Below are 15,969 nucleotides of genomic sequence, written 5' to 3' on the forward strand. Positions count from 1 at the left end.
AATTTTGCAGGCATGAGATACTAAACTAATGGTGCGGTAGTTTTCACACCTGTCAGCACCGGCTTTCTTGGGAATAGGTATAACAACATTCTTCCGAAAATCGGATGGGACTTCTCCTGTCTCATACATCTTGCACACTAAATGAAATAACCTTGCCTTGCTGGTTTCTCCTAAGGCAGTCAGTAATTCAGAGGGAATGTCATCAATTCCAGGTGCCATGTTCCTAGTGAGGTCACTCACAGCTCTGTCAAACTCTGACCTCAAAATTGGGTCTCCCATTCCATCAGCATCATCAGCCTCTTCATGTTCCAGAACCAAATTATCTACATCTTTACCTTGATACAACTGTTGGATATGCTCCTGCCATCTTTCTGCTTTGTCTTCTTTCCCTAGAAGTGGCTTTCCATCTGAGCTCTTGATATTCATACACCTAGATTTCCTTTCTCCAAAGGTTTCCTTGATTTTCCTGTGTGCAGCATCTACCTTTCCCAGGACCATACAGCCTTCGACACCTTTGCACTTCTCCTTCAGCCATTCTTCCTTAGCTACCTTGCACTTTCTATCCACTTCATTCTTTAATCGCCTGTATTCTTTTCATCCCTCTTCTTTTCTAATATTCTTGTATTGTCGTCGTTCATCAATCAGGTCTAGTATCTCCTGAGTTATCCACTGATTCTTAGTTGATCTTTTCTTCCTTCCTAACATTTCTTCAGCAGCCCTACTGACTTCATTTTTCATGACTCTCCACTCTTCATCTATAGTGTTTCCTTCAGCCTTTTCATTTAGTCCTTGTGCAACATGTTCCTTGAAACAATCCCTCACACTCTTTTCTTTCAACTTGTCTAGATCCCATCTTTTTGCATTCTTTCCTTTCTTCAATTTCTTCAACTTCAGATGGCATTTCATGACCAACAAGTTGTGGTCAGAGTCCTCGTCTGCTCCTGGGAAAGTTTTGCAATCCAACACCTGGTTTCTGAATCTCTGCCTAATCATAATGAAGTCTATTTGATACCTTCCAGTGTCTCCAGGTCTCGTCCATGTATACAGCCTTCGTTTGTGGTGTTTGAACCAAGTATTGGCAAGGACTAAATTATGATCAGTGCAGAATTCAACCAGCCGACTTCCTCTTTCGTTCCTTTGTCCCAATCCAAATTCTCCTACTGTACTACCTTCTCTTCCTTGGCCTATACTTATATCTCGAAAACTAAATATGTTGCCGACGTGAAAATTAGTATTCGGAATTTCCTTTAAAAATAAACACGCTTTTGCCAGGGGTGTGGGGTGAAATGAACTTGGGGCAGGGGCGGTGAAAAAGAAGTTTAATTTATTTTTATGAGGATATATATATATATATATATCTTAAAACCTAAGACGTTACATTCGTGATAATTGTCATTTGGAAGCTACTTTATAAATAAAGAAACAAGTTTTTTTTAGTTTTTGGAAAATTCACTTAAGAGGGAGGGTGAGAGGAAGCGAAAAATTTAAATTTTTTGCTGGAGAAACTTATATCTCAAATACATAATATTACACACGTGAAAATTTGTATTTGAATCACCTTAAACGAATAATGAATCACGCATTTTGGAGGGAGGGGGGAGATGCAACTTAACGGGCTGGGGTGAAAAAGGATTTGAATTATTTTTATGAGGATACTCATACCTAAAAATTGAAAATGTTAGAGGCATTAACATTTGTATTTGGAATCATATTTCAATGTAAAGAAACTCGCCTTCTTTTGACTTCGGAAAATGCACTTAGGTGTGAATGAATTGAAAAATTAGTTGAATTCTTTGTGTGAGGATACTTGAGGCGTATAGTTTCAAACACGACCAAGTCCATCTTTTTCACGTTCTGATGTTTTGACTTCCATGGATTCCTCTTTACAAGATGAGTACAGCGGGAACAAAAGTGGGTTCAAATCCGGCCAGATCACATTTAAAATTGCAGCAAAGAATGAGGTTTCATATCAAAGTCGGCCAAGTCCCTGTTAACCCTCACGGGCCAATAATCCTGCGCTATCCAGTCACGTGTTTTCTTCCGGTAATATGGCGGCCTGACGTTTGTTTGAGTCGTATGTGGTGGTTTTGTTTGCGTGTATTTTAATAAATATTTTATAAATAATAAATATATACATGGTTAATTGGTCATTTTGAATAGTATTCATATTTGCGGTGCAATAAAATGGACGAAATTAATAAACGCCGTACCAGAAAGCGGCAACGTGATCTTTCCACCTTGAAGCGCATGAGGGAAAAACAGCTGAGATGAGTACAATCAACAACGTGTTGTTAGTGGTGATTTAATCAAGGCTCGGTGATATGTTTCGAAGGCGCGATGGTATTGAATAGGTATAATATGAAGAATATACATTGAAGTAGCTCATTTAATCCATATATTTGCAAAATATACACTATTTAAATGTTAATTAGCCTCTACATTGGTTACAATGTTGGGTAATTTTACACAAACATTATGTTTAAAATAATAATCTTTAAAGATTTTTCACTAAATCGTATTTCATTTTTAATCATATTTGTTCTAAATAAAGTCAAGATGGAACAGGCTTAATCTAGATTTCTTTTTGCTTTAGGTATTAGGCCAAATTTTCTAATATAAGTTTCAAAGATGGCCAAGTCCTCTTACGTAAGTTTCAAAATCGGCCCAGTCCCAGAGTTAGTTTCAAACATGGTCAAGTCCAAATTTTAAATTGTATGGTAATGAATCAGAAGCCTCTGCTAAGCAACATAAAGATTAAAGTGTTTGAATATGTATGAATTAGTAACCTAAACGAGTTTTTTGCTTCTCCTGAAAAAACAGCTCAATGGACTTGGCCATGTTTGAAACTATACGCCTCACTTATATCTTAAAAACTAAAAATGTTAAAGACGTGAAAATTGGTATTTGGAATCTCTTTAAAAAATGAAGAGACAAGCATTTTTGGTGAGTAGGGTATCCACTTAACCGGTAGGAAAGGGTGGGGGTGTAAAAAAGGAGTTGAATTACTTTTATGGGTATACTTATATCTCAAAAACTGAAGATGTTACAGACGTAAAAGTTAGTATTTGGAATCTCCATTAAAAATGAAGCAACACGCATTTGTTATTTCCGAAAATCGACGTAAGGGGTGTGGGGTTGAAAATAATTAAATGAGGAGTTGAAATATGTTTATGAGGATACTTTGTCTTAAAAAATGAAGCTGTTACAGACGTGAAAGTTGGTATTTTGTTTTTTTAACATAAAGAAACACGATTTTTTTCGGAAAGTCCACTTAAGGCGGGAGAGGGGTGGAAAGAAGTGAAGAAGAAGAAGAAGAAGTATAATTATTCTTATGAGGATGCATTTATCTAAAAATCTGAAGGTGTTACAGACGTATAGACATGAAAACTGTTATTGGAATCTCCTTTAAAAGTAATGAAACAATTTTTTTGGTTTTCAGAAAATCCAGTTAAGGGATTGAAAGAATTGGAAAAGCGGGTGAATTTTTAAAATGAATACCGGTATATCTACATTATATGTGAAAAACTTAACTTGTTAGAGACAAGAAACTTGGTATTTGGAAAGTCCTTTATAAATACAGGAACCTGTACGTTTTTGTTTTCGGAGAAAGCACTTAACAGGGTGTGAAAATAAGTTAAAAGTAGTGGAATTATTTTTATGAGGATAATTAAATCTTAAAAACTGAAGATGTCACGGACGTGAAAATTGGTATTTGGAATCTCCTTTAAAATAAAGAAGCATGTACTTTTGTTTTCGGAATATATAATTAGATGTAGGTGAGGGAAGGTTTGATCAATGGGTTGAATTATTTTTATGGGGATACTTATGTATATCCCAAAAACTGAAGATTTTGCAGATGTGGGAATAGGTATTTGTAATCTCCTTTAAAAATAAATAAAGGGCCGATGACCTCGAAGTTAGGCCCATTTAAACAACAAGCAAGCATCCAAAATAAATATACATGTATTTATTTTTTCGACTTCAGAGAAGGCTGTTTCTAATATGTACTGTTCTATGTCGCATGGTCGTCTTAACCCCAAAAGGTAATACCGCAAACATGGTTTACAAAGAATTTCTGAGGTAAATGAATCTCAATTTTTTGGTGAGTTTTTATACTTTAGGAATTTGCAGATATTTTCTTAGTACAATGCCGAGGAACGATTACTTTGATCAAATTACGAAATCCACGCGAACGAAGCCACGGGTAATTGCTAGTAACGATATAAATTAGGTTACATGGTAGGAAGAAGAGTGCCTAGAATTACGGGAGCTTGTTTTGTGTGCATTAGATTAGTATATTCCTTAGTGTCGGTCGTCGCCATTTTTAAAAGCCAAGTGTGGTAAGGCATTCTCCTTCAGGCAGAGAATTATTTGACAGCGTTGCTTTCTTTGGTTTTGTTTGCCCTTTTCCTTTCCCAGTTACGTGTTAATATTGTTATGGATTATACATGGATATCTTGGCACTAAGGAATTAGTAGTGTTAGTCTATCTAGTAGATACAAGGATTGCTTTATGGACATGAGTTCGCATCCATAAATATGCGTGGCAGGGAAAGATATGGCTGTAGTGGTAGGTTTATTTTAGTTGCCGTTTGTAACAGACGGAGTTGCTATCTGTGTGTGTATACTCCCGCAATATGTGAGGGAACCCACTGTAATAGCTTTATTTCTGCGCGACACTTCTGATCCTGGCATCATGTTTTATTTTTATAGGTCCGATGGTTATTCCCTAAAGAGGAATACAGGTTTGGTTCACGGATTTATTCACCTGCACCGAGTCATGACATGATTTAACTTTGTAATTTATGAATATGCGCCTTTATGACAGCTGTTTTTGCACTACGAGTGCGATCCATTGTAAAGGTGATATTGTGATAACAAAATTCTTGTTTATTTGATTAATCGAATATGCTTTGTCTAGTAAAAATATGAATTATAACTGAGTTCCTCATTTCGTAATTTAAAATAAGAGAGTAATTTCCTACCCCCATACTCTCGTCGCAAGAACCCAAAAATCGACCGTCTACCGATTGCAGCTAGGCTGGTGCAGTCATTTAGTAACAGGTAAGCAGGTAAGTTCGATTATGCATTATTGTTTATGCCCTGTAGGGTAAATTACTTCGTCCTATTTTATTGCCATTGACTTGGAAATGAGCGGCAAGGTAAACGAACAACAGCAGTAGAGGTAAATGTTCTTCCCACACCAATTTTAAAACCTCAGATATTTGACAGTCTAACTTTAAAATCGACGGCCTAGTTCTAATAACACGTAGCCTATCAGACAATGCTGCTCCTATCCATTAAGTTCTTTGCTGCCCTGAGTGTTTCAGACGATTGAGGAGCTAGCCTTCTGACCCCAACTTCGCAAGTTCGATCCTGGCTCAGTCCGGTGGTATTTGAAGATGCTCAAATACGTCAGCCTCGTGCCTGTAGATTTACTGGCACGCAAAAGAACCCCTGTGGGAATAAATTCCGGCACCTCGGCGTCTCGAAATCCGTACAAGTATTTAGTGGGACTTGAAGCAATAACATTATTATTATTATTATTATTATTATTATTATTATTATTATTATTATTATTATTATTATTATTATTATTATGTTCCTTAGAAACAACAGGCTGGGAGGCATGACCAGTCTTGAAGGAAATAATGGATAGGAACAGCATTGTCAGATACGTGGTATTACAACTAGACCTTTATTAATTTATTTATTTATTTATTTATTTATTTATTTATTTATTTATTTATTTATTTATTTATTTAAGTGACCTTTGATGGAATAACATTTAGTCATCCTCCATGTACAAGGAACACTCACAGTACATATACAATATAAATTGTCAGCGCAAAGTACATATAAGAAATGAAAATCAAATCGTCCACATTCTTCAAGTACAAAAAGCACACTGAATCTCTCTTCAGCGAGGAATTAGGCCTTCGAAACGAAATATACGTACGGTGTGGTGCATTAGTAATTAACCGGCACTAGGTCTGGGAAGCACGCGGCTGTACCCTACGTCATAGATACCATCCTGCACTCGCCTGGAATTCAAGTGGGTACCATGGAATACTACGTCTTGGATGGCAAAGAGTGGGATTTTAGTCCATGTCTTTAAATTAGTGATGTTACCTGAGTCTGAGAATGACTCGATTCATTCCTCTAATCCAGTCCTAAATTCGTGACTGAACCGGGAATCGAACCGAGGCCACATGGGTCACAGAAGTAGACGACTCTAGTAGATGCTCGAGGATTGTGCCTTGAAGTTTTTCAACATGAAGTGGGGAATTCATCACGGAATAGCCCATTCCTAAACGCTGTGCATTTGAGACACATCAGTATGTTTCCTTGTTCCTAGCATATGGTTGCACACCGATTATGAAACACGGTCTCAAATTCGGTGTTCTTAGTCAGGCGGTCTAAGGTTTCACATGGAAACCAAACCATCGGGATATAACTGTCTTAGTGAGAAACTAGTGACATTGAAACTGAGTGGATACGGTACACAAGCTGACCATCTCCATTTCACTTGTAGGCGCCATCAAATGCTATTAGATGTATAGATGTATAGGTGCGAAAATACTGGGTTTTTGTTCTATTACTGGCATATGCAACACTGAAGTGTACAGTATACACTATATGACTAGGAGAGCACATGGCGACTGAGGTGTGATGACGTCATAGGGTGTTAGAGGGAGACAGGGAATTAATATCAAAAAAATAGAAAGAGACAGGGAATTAATATCAAAAAACTAATTCTGAAATTTCGCTACTGCACATGCGCCATGAATTTAATTACTTAACATTTCACCGTGGACAAGACAAATGGTCGTGACATCATAATTATGACGTTACACTACCCCTTTTCCTTCTGTAGACAGCACATGAGATGCACTGCGTGAATGTGACGTTAAGCCAGGATTGCCAACCCTTCCTCGTGGAAGAGAGGAGGCGTAACACCCACTGTCCTTATGACCTTTGGTTCATCTAAATATGCACATACCTGCGGCACGTAACGGGTTATTAAAAACTGCATACCATGACATATAAAAGTAATGAAGTTTTTAATTTAAAATACTCGGAAAAATGTTATTATATGATCAATTTCTACGTCGCTGAACAGGAAAGTAGAGTTGTTAGGGGTTGAAAGGAGGGGATTTCTGATCAGTACCCTCAATAAGGTTAGTAAGCTGCTTATTACATTGAATGATGTTGTTGTATTCTGCTTCTATGCTACTGAAACAGGCCGTCGTTCCACAATTGATGACTTCACGTCCTCTAACCTCACGTGGTAACAATTTTTACGGTTGCTACTGCTGAAGAAATTCTCGAGTGCATGTGTTGGACGAAGAGGGAGGGGTGATTCGCCATTACCATGTGCTCGTGATCAGGTACCATTACTGTTAAATCAAGATTTAATATTTATTAATTAATGGCTCGTATATGCACATCGTGCGGTATTGTGTATTTAAATAATTAGCGTATGATTGGTACAGTACATATTCAGTGTGAATGTATGTGCGTTGATTTAAGTGGAGTTTAATTCCATATGACAGTGCGATGAAACGAAGAGTGATTTGAAATTCAAAAATGTTGACTTTGCACACGATTTCGACAGTACATGCAGTGGGTATCATACTAACCTGCTATAGTAGTCTGTGAGTATCATTTGAACACACTACTTCCTACTCTTGCTACTGTGTGAACTTACAATGTAGTGTCTCCAACTTTAGTGTTGTACCATTTCCTGCCTTTATTGCCGACTAGACTCAGGGTTCGGTAAAGCGGTGGTCCTGTTCGATGAATTTTGGGCGACTCAAAAATTAATCTATACTTATACTAATGAGTATATTGACAGGAAGAATGGACATATATATTGAAATGAGAAACGCTAATGGGGTAAAATGGATTTATTAATCCCGAGAAAAACATATAAATGGTCCATGCTAAATGGAATATTATAATAATAACCGAAATCGACCTCAAACCAGCCGTAAATATAATTAATTACACTGCGTCAAGCGCTTACAAGAAATATTACAATTTAAACAAGCAAACAAGATCGGGTTCAGGCCCGACAAATTACAGTGAATCCTCGTAACTATACAGGGGAATTAGTCGTCAATATAATTAAGTTGATTGGTTAAAATTTTAGCAATTACAGGTTAATTAATTATGAGTTGACGTTATAACAGCTGACATCCAAACGGTCAACGACCTAAAAAAATTGACGAATACGCCTCTAACGACAAAATCAATTGCCGATTAAATTATTTGACGACCAAATTATCTGACGACTAAATTTATTTGACCCATCGTATTTTAATGGTTGACTACTCCGGATAAGAACCATAAATCCAATATGATTGCCCGTAGGCCGTGTTGTAACACAACGTCTCTGTGATGAACCGGTAGGACTAATACATTCGTGAAATAGCTAATATAAATATTTACAGTCCGTCTAAATTTCGGATCCAAACATATAAAGACACTATGGCATAAGGGGGTTCCCTAATTAACTTATGTACTACACAGCTTCGACCGTGGGCTCGCGGGCTCACCAAAACAGTCCAGGCAGAACTGGAAATCAATGAAATCAGCTGACGAGCTGACATGCACCAAAGTTTACACAACAAGACATAAATCACATAAACAATGCAGAAGATCACACCTGTGGAAAGAATTGCATACAGATATATATATACACACTAATGATGATATCAGGGGAGTCGAACTCGTATGCAGACGGCGTCAGATTTTGCGTCTTTACAGACACAAAGTTGTCAATATTCTCGGCTCCGTAACAATCAGCTGTTGAGGAAAAACAAATACTGAGCTGTCGAGGGAAGGCACCCTCAGGGCGACTTTCACTTTCACACAGTAGGGGAGACATATTCTCTGCCAGTGGTTCACTTGACTAACGGTACTGCAAGTGGTCAGGTCTTGGCCTGCTACACAAATATTTTCGAGGCAAAACAAGTAAAGAAAAGCCTTCTCTAAACTCTTCATAGCCGATGCATTCTTTACATTTCTCTGCTGGCTAACTTAGCACTCACGTATTAAGGCTCCCTCAATTTTCAAAGGCATATCTCGCCTTATCACATATATTAGGCCTCATTTCAAGCCTCAAGCATGTCAAGCCTCTCCTCTCAATTATCTTGGGTTCGTCCCCAAGTGTTACCCCTGACTTGCCTTCCCGCAATTTTAAAAGAAACTAACTATCTCAACGTAGGACAGGCTCGCACAACAATTTCCCAGACAGCTGAAATAATATTAATATAGCATGCAGAGAATTACCTGACTAACTTTATGCTGCTAATTACGTGAATTACCCAACGGTGTTGGCGGACGGCCTTTGTTCATATCAATGACTCTCTTCCCTAAATAACTACAGCAAACTGGAATAACTTAAAACACACAAGCACAAAAATGAACACAAACAGACTAAGTAATTCCTAATGCGTGACCCTCTACCCTTTTAACTAAAATAAATATGTACAAGTGGCATAGGTGAAGAGCATGCACACCCCCTTTGCCAGATATTTACCGTTACCTGAAACTAACCACACTACAGCTGTAATAGCTGTTATTTAACAAGATTAACTAGTAGCTAAATTTCCCTAACCTGAATGTACTTTCCCTACTAGTATATCATGCCATTTAACATTGGATTCTGGTACTTATCTTTCGTAGTCAGTCGTCATTCACCCCGGATTCCACAGCCACATGTCTAGGCTATTTAGCTGCTCATAATTCCGGTGCTACACAATGGTTGGCAAGTCCGGGCGTTGATACCACGTTCCTCCATGATTCTCTCCTGGGTTTCTGCAGAATACAAGTAGATTAACACCAACTTCTTCACCGCTTAACGTGTACACTATACACGATGCCGATCCTGATGTTAGGCTGTAATTGGCTCAGCCTACACATAAATATTAGTCCGAAGTATGTGTCATCAGTTTAAGGGTTCAAACCCAATCGACATAAGTTTATGTAGCGGCTAAATGTACGAGACGCACACGACACATGTAACCCGCTCAAAAACCGCTGTGAGATACCGGTCACAGTTCGGGTGTTCATCAATCTCACGTGCAGCGCTCGAGCTTTAATTAATTTGAATTTCTAAGTAAAATCTTCGCGGGACCAACTCGTGGTCTATGGACACGGCGAATTATAACTTAGGTCATTAAACTGTCCTGTACCTGTCTTGCTCGAGATGAAAATAAAGTAAACTATACACGCGCACAAGTGTATAACGGTCCTTTGTTAATACAAAGAAAGTCTCCCGTTCGCGGACAGCGTGTTACTCGCACCACCAAGTTCAGAAGAATGAGGACGCTTATCCCGCTAGGGCTCCTTAAGTAACCACCTACCCCTTTGTGTCACGAGGCGCACCCACGGCTAACGGTAGCTGGGTGACGGTTGACCGGCTTTCTCCTTGTCAACGACTTCTCGTTCAAATGAAATTATTAAATATAGACTCGAAATGACATTATTAGGATCCAAGAGTGAATGATAGTTATGACTGCAGGTGATATTTAGTTTGGAACTGTGGAATCCTAGCTTAATGGGGAAATGACCGCTGACGATCTCGAGATGCATTACTGCGAGTTCGAAGTTAGTCATCCTGGCATCTTGTTGTAGAGCTCTCTTCGTTTGAATCTAGCCACTCCCACACAAAATTCAGTAAAGTTTGAAAGTTTGAACATGGGTAGCGTGCATAGTAACCATGGCAACGACTCGCTTCGAATTCAAACTGGAGAGCTGCCCTCTGGAAAATTCCATTCCATACCGCGCCCAGCTTGCTTATAACGGAACTTCAGAGTTCGTACCCTGCTTCTTGCATGCGAATAATTGATGCGTTGCTAAGATTACCGTATTACGTATATTGAGGCATTCAGGGAATGGCTCAATACTAACCTGCTATAGTAGTCTGTGAGTATCATTTGAACACACTACTTCCTACTCTTGCTACTGTGTGAACTTACAATGTAGTGTCTCCAACTTTAGTGTCTCAACAAATCAGAATTACCACCTTCACGGACTCAGTTTACGTATTGAGACTGGACCCTAAGGCCTTGTGTTTCTTTCCCGGTTCTGTCATAAAGTTAAAATCTCGTATAAGGCTGGAGCGCTGCCCTCTCATCCTTGTGAGTGTAATTGAATAGAGGTGAGTTGATATCCTAATTCTCGGCCATTCTCAAACTCATTATTCGTTGTATCCCACTTCCCCTCCAGGAAGATGTCGGAATGGTACGTAACTTAAGGTCAATCTAACTTTTAGTCTTAATCCATATTGTCCTAGTTTCCAATTCCCGATAGATCCTGATTCGATATGGTGGGTGAGGGCCAATCTCTCCTCGGTTGCAACAATGATTGCGTTACGGAGCCTTGTGTGTGTCCGATGCGATCGGTCAAATCAAAGTAATAATAATAATAATAATAATAATAATAATAATAATAATAATAATAATAATAATAATAATAATAATAATAATAATAATAATAATAATAATAATAATAATAATAATAATGTGATTTATGTCTCCTCAACCATTACCGAAGTAATTGTAAGGAAATGCCGAAGTGTAAATTTCTGTCCAGAAAAAAAAATTATTCAAAGTATGCCACGGACCCTCTCATGCCTACCTGACATTTAAGCATTCTTAAACTCCAACTGACAATGCCGGGTTTCATTCCCGCAACCTTGAGCATAGACGGCGAGCATCTAAAGAAATATGCCGGTCTGCAGTAGCGGCGATTGGGGATTAAAAGTGCGGGGGCAAAAAAGTATACAGACAACAAACTACTGAGGTTTATGGGTTATAGCGTACGGGTGGGGGTGGGGGGATTGTATACATCAAAACTGAAGAAACAAGCTACAAAATGCTAAGTTTTCTGATGCTCTCTGAGCGAAATTCGACGGAGCGGTAAAGGTTGAGAGTTTACCAATATAATTTTTTTATCCAGATTTTGATTCAATGCCACACAATAAAACTTTCGCCAAAGGAACAATATAACGCATTTATTACGATGAAATAGAAGTACAGCGTGATTATACAATTAAAATTAGTATTTGACTATATAAAAAGAAAGTAACAGACACTAAGGAGACTGCCAGACTGACGAATGCGTGCGGTAAGCGGGTGAATCATACCTCAGTGCCCATACCTTGGCAAAATCCTGACTGACTGACTGACTGACTGACTGACTGACTGATTCATCATCGCCGAGCCAAAACTACAGGACATAATGAAATGAAATTTTGAGAATACATTCATATTAAGATATAGGTGCTCACTAAGAGAGGATTTTTGGATATTCCATCGCTAAGGGGGTGAAAAGGGGGGTGAAATTTTAAAATGATTGTATCTACATCTCAAAACTTTAATAGTTTACAGACATAAAAATTAGTATTTAGAATCGTCTTTAAAAATAAGGAAACACGCATTTTTTTGTTTTCAGAAAATCCCAATAGGAGGGGTGAAAAAGAGTGATAAAGGGGCTGAATGCCTTTAATCAGGATACCGGTACTTATATCTCAGAAAATGAACATATTACAGACCTGAAAATTTGTACTTTTGATCTCTTTTAAAAATATTCTCATGTATTTTTTATTTTTGGAAAATCCAATTAATGGGAGGGTGAAAAGGGGGGTGAATTTTTAAAATGAGTGTGTCTGTATCTCTAAACTTTGAAAGTTTACAGATGTAAAAATTGGTATTGAGAATCTTCAATAAAAATAAAGCAATACGTATTTTTTGTTTTCGGAAAATCCCATTAGGAGAGGTGAAAACGGGAGAAAAACGGGTTGAATGCCTTTCAAGAGGATACTTATATCTCAGAAACTGAAGATATTACAGAACTGAACATTTGTACATGGGATCTCCTTTAAAATAAAGTAACATGTATTTTGTTGTTTTTGGAAAATTCAATTACTGGCGGTTAAACAGGAGTGACAAATTGGGGTGAAATTTTTGAAAGACTATATCTACAGAATACCTGAGAAACGTAAAATATTACAGACGTAAAAAGTGCTATTTGGAATCTCCTGTAAATGTAAAGAAACATAGGTGATTTGTTTTTGGAAACTCCATTTAAGGGGAACTAAAAACGGGGTGAAATTTTAAAATGAGAATTTCTACAGTATATCTCAAAAACTTAACATGTTACAGAAGTGAAAAATGGTACTTTTTATCTCAATTAAAAGTCAAGAAACGTGTATTTTTAGTTTTCCGAAATACCACTTGGCTGGACTGGGGGGGGGGTAAAGTGACTGAAAAATGGTGTTAAATTATTTTAATTAAGCTACTGATACCTCAAAAATGAAGATGTTACAGGCGTGAAATTTGATATTTGGATTCTGCTTTATAGTAAAGAAACACGTATTCTCGAAAACTCCAATGAAGGGGGGGGGGAAGGTGAAAGAATTGAAAAATTAATTGACTTAATTGTATGAGAATACTTACGTCTAATTAAAACTAAAGTTGTTACAGACGTGAAAATTGGTATTTGGATCTCGTTTAGAAACAAAGAAGAACGCGTTTTTTTAGGGGGGGGGGGTGTAAAAGGAGGTGAGAATAGTTGATTTTACTGTTCATAATGTACTTACAAGGAGCCTCCGTTGCTCAGGTGGCAGCGCGCCTGCCTCTGACAGCTGGGTTATGTGGTTCAAATCCCGGTCACTCCATGAGACATTCGTGTTGGACAAAACGGAGGCGGGACAGGGTTTTCTCCGGATATTCCGGTTTTCCCTGTCACCATTCATTCCAGCAACACTGTACAATATCATTTCATTTCATTTGTCATTCATTATCCATTGCCCCAGAGGAGTGCGACAGGCTTCGGCAGCCGGCACAATTCCCATTGCCGCCGCCGCATGGCGGCTTTACTCATTCCATTCCTAACCCTGTCGAATGACTGGAAACAGGCTGTAGATTTCCGATGTACTTATTCTGATCATAAACCGATCATTTTTTATCTTTCCTGGGTTCGTTTTCAAGAGCCATCTTTTTCTTCGGTGAACGTTCTTAGATTACAGTACGTTCTCCTGGTATATCAATAAAAATTTAAACACTTTTGAAATAAACGATAGGAATGAGATTGACCGTCCAATTGTTCACCTCTATAATAACGTCAACAATGCACGGAATATGTCATTCGTATCACCAGAAATCCCGCACACTTGGCTACGCGCGACAATGGTGCTGGTCACATTGTTAACAATGACAGTGGCAGCAGATGTAATTTACCGCCAAGTAGCGGTCTTACATCCTGCTATGGGGTCCAGAACATATATAATAATAATAATAATAATAATAATAATAATAATAATAATAATAATAATAATAATAATAATAATAATAATAATAATAATAATAATGTTCTGGACCGTCGTCAAATGTGCTTACCGCGCTGGAAATGGGTCCTGGACGGGTAATGACTAAGAATGCAGTCCAGCCGCGGGTTCAGTACCGCCAACGCACCCAAGGGGACACCACGCGGATCTCCTCAAGGATTTGATCCATATTAAAAATTCTTATAGGAAAAGATGGCAAAGATTTAGGGACCCAACTGACCGGGTGGAATACCTGGACCTAGCCCGGGAAGTACGAAATCGATTGCTGGAAAGAAAGATGAAACATGGGAGGAAACTTGCCGTAATCTATTAGAAAACGAGTCAGATCGCGAATTTTGGCGGATTCTCTCAGATAACCAGTCAGATCGCGAATTTCGTCGGATTATATATAAAACAATAAGCATTCAATTATAAATTTCAGTATAATACCGTAGCGAAGCACGGGTATCTTGCTAGTATATATATATATATATATATATATATATACACCCCTGCTACCCTTCCTCGCACACATGAAACGTTTCCACTACTTGCTGTGCGCTATATAAAATTGGTTAAACGGGTCGAACGACATTTTGTGCGTATTTCCGCCAATAATTTTGTTTATAATTAAATAAAATAAAGGATAGAATTAGCTGATAAGACAACAAGGCTTGTACAAATAGCCTTTTTTTTAATAATTCCTATTTTCAGCTGGCTAAAATGCCAATACAAATATAATATGTTCTCCAAAAAGTGTGTGTGTGGGGGGGTGCGACTGCCCCCCCCCCCCTAGACCCCTAATCACCACTACTGTCAGTCTGAGTGACTCAGACGGTAGAAGTCTGCTCGGTGATGTTTGAAGGTGCTCAAATAGACGAACCTCCCGTCAGCACATTTACCGGTATGTAAAAGAACTACTGTGATGCAAAATGCCGGCACTTCGTTATCTCTGAAAGTCGTATAAGTGAATTATTATTATTATTATTATTATTATTATTATTATTATTATTAACTAAACATATGCACTACTCAACCAGCCACATCGGAACTATGGGTACGAAGAAGTGCGTAAAATTGCATCTCGTTACTCGTATCACGAACAACGGAGTTAACAGCTGTTTACCCTTGATGCGATGTGTACTCACGTGCGAACGCGGGGCCACGGCAGCAGAAACCACAGATGAGCAGTAGTAACAACCACATGGCGGCTGTACGGCAGCCTTGAGTACACTGAGCTCCACTGCTTGCCTTTTCCAGGTCGGCCGAGGCGAACGAAGACACCGCCTCACAGCTGTTTACATGCCAACCTTGCGCGTCTCTTCTTCTGCTTGCTAGTGGCTTTACGTCGCACCGACACAGATAGGTGTTATGGCGACGATAGGAAAGGGAAGGTCTAGGAGTGGAAAGGAAGCGGCCGTGGCCTTAATTAAAGTACAGCCCCAGCATTTTCCTGGTGTGAAAATGGGAGAGCACGGAAAACTATCTTCAGGGCTGCCGACAGTGGGAATCGTACCCACTATCTCCCGGATGCAAGCTCACAGCCACGTGCCCCTAACCGCACGGCCAACTCGCCCGGTCTCTTTTGCTTGCTCCCAGCCTCATCTGTCGATTTCGGAACAATACATTGTC

The 15,969-nt window shown here is 38.7% G+C and overlaps 1 protein-coding gene across 2 annotated transcripts in view; it reads right to left on the minus strand.

Moving 5' to 3' along the window:
* The window catches only part of LOC136862862 (melanization protease 1), a 169,901-nt gene extending 154,290 nt beyond the window's left edge, over window positions 1-15,611 (minus strand). For both annotated transcript variants that reach the window (XM_067139127.2, XM_067139126.2), the window contains exon 1: window positions 15,486-15,611. In XM_067139127.2, coding sequence (XP_066995228.2) covers window positions 15,486-15,543 — 58 coding nt within the window. In that variant the 5' untranslated portion in view covers window positions 15,544-15,611. The remainder of the gene's footprint in view (window positions 1-15,485) is intronic.
* Between the last annotated feature and the right edge of the window lie 358 nt (window positions 15,612-15,969).

The sequence above is a fragment of the Anabrus simplex genome, chromosome 2, assembly GCF_040414725.1.
Source record: "Anabrus simplex isolate iqAnaSimp1 chromosome 2, ASM4041472v1, whole genome shotgun sequence".
Taxonomy (NCBI): domain Eukaryota; kingdom Metazoa; phylum Arthropoda; class Insecta; order Orthoptera; family Tettigoniidae; genus Anabrus; species Anabrus simplex.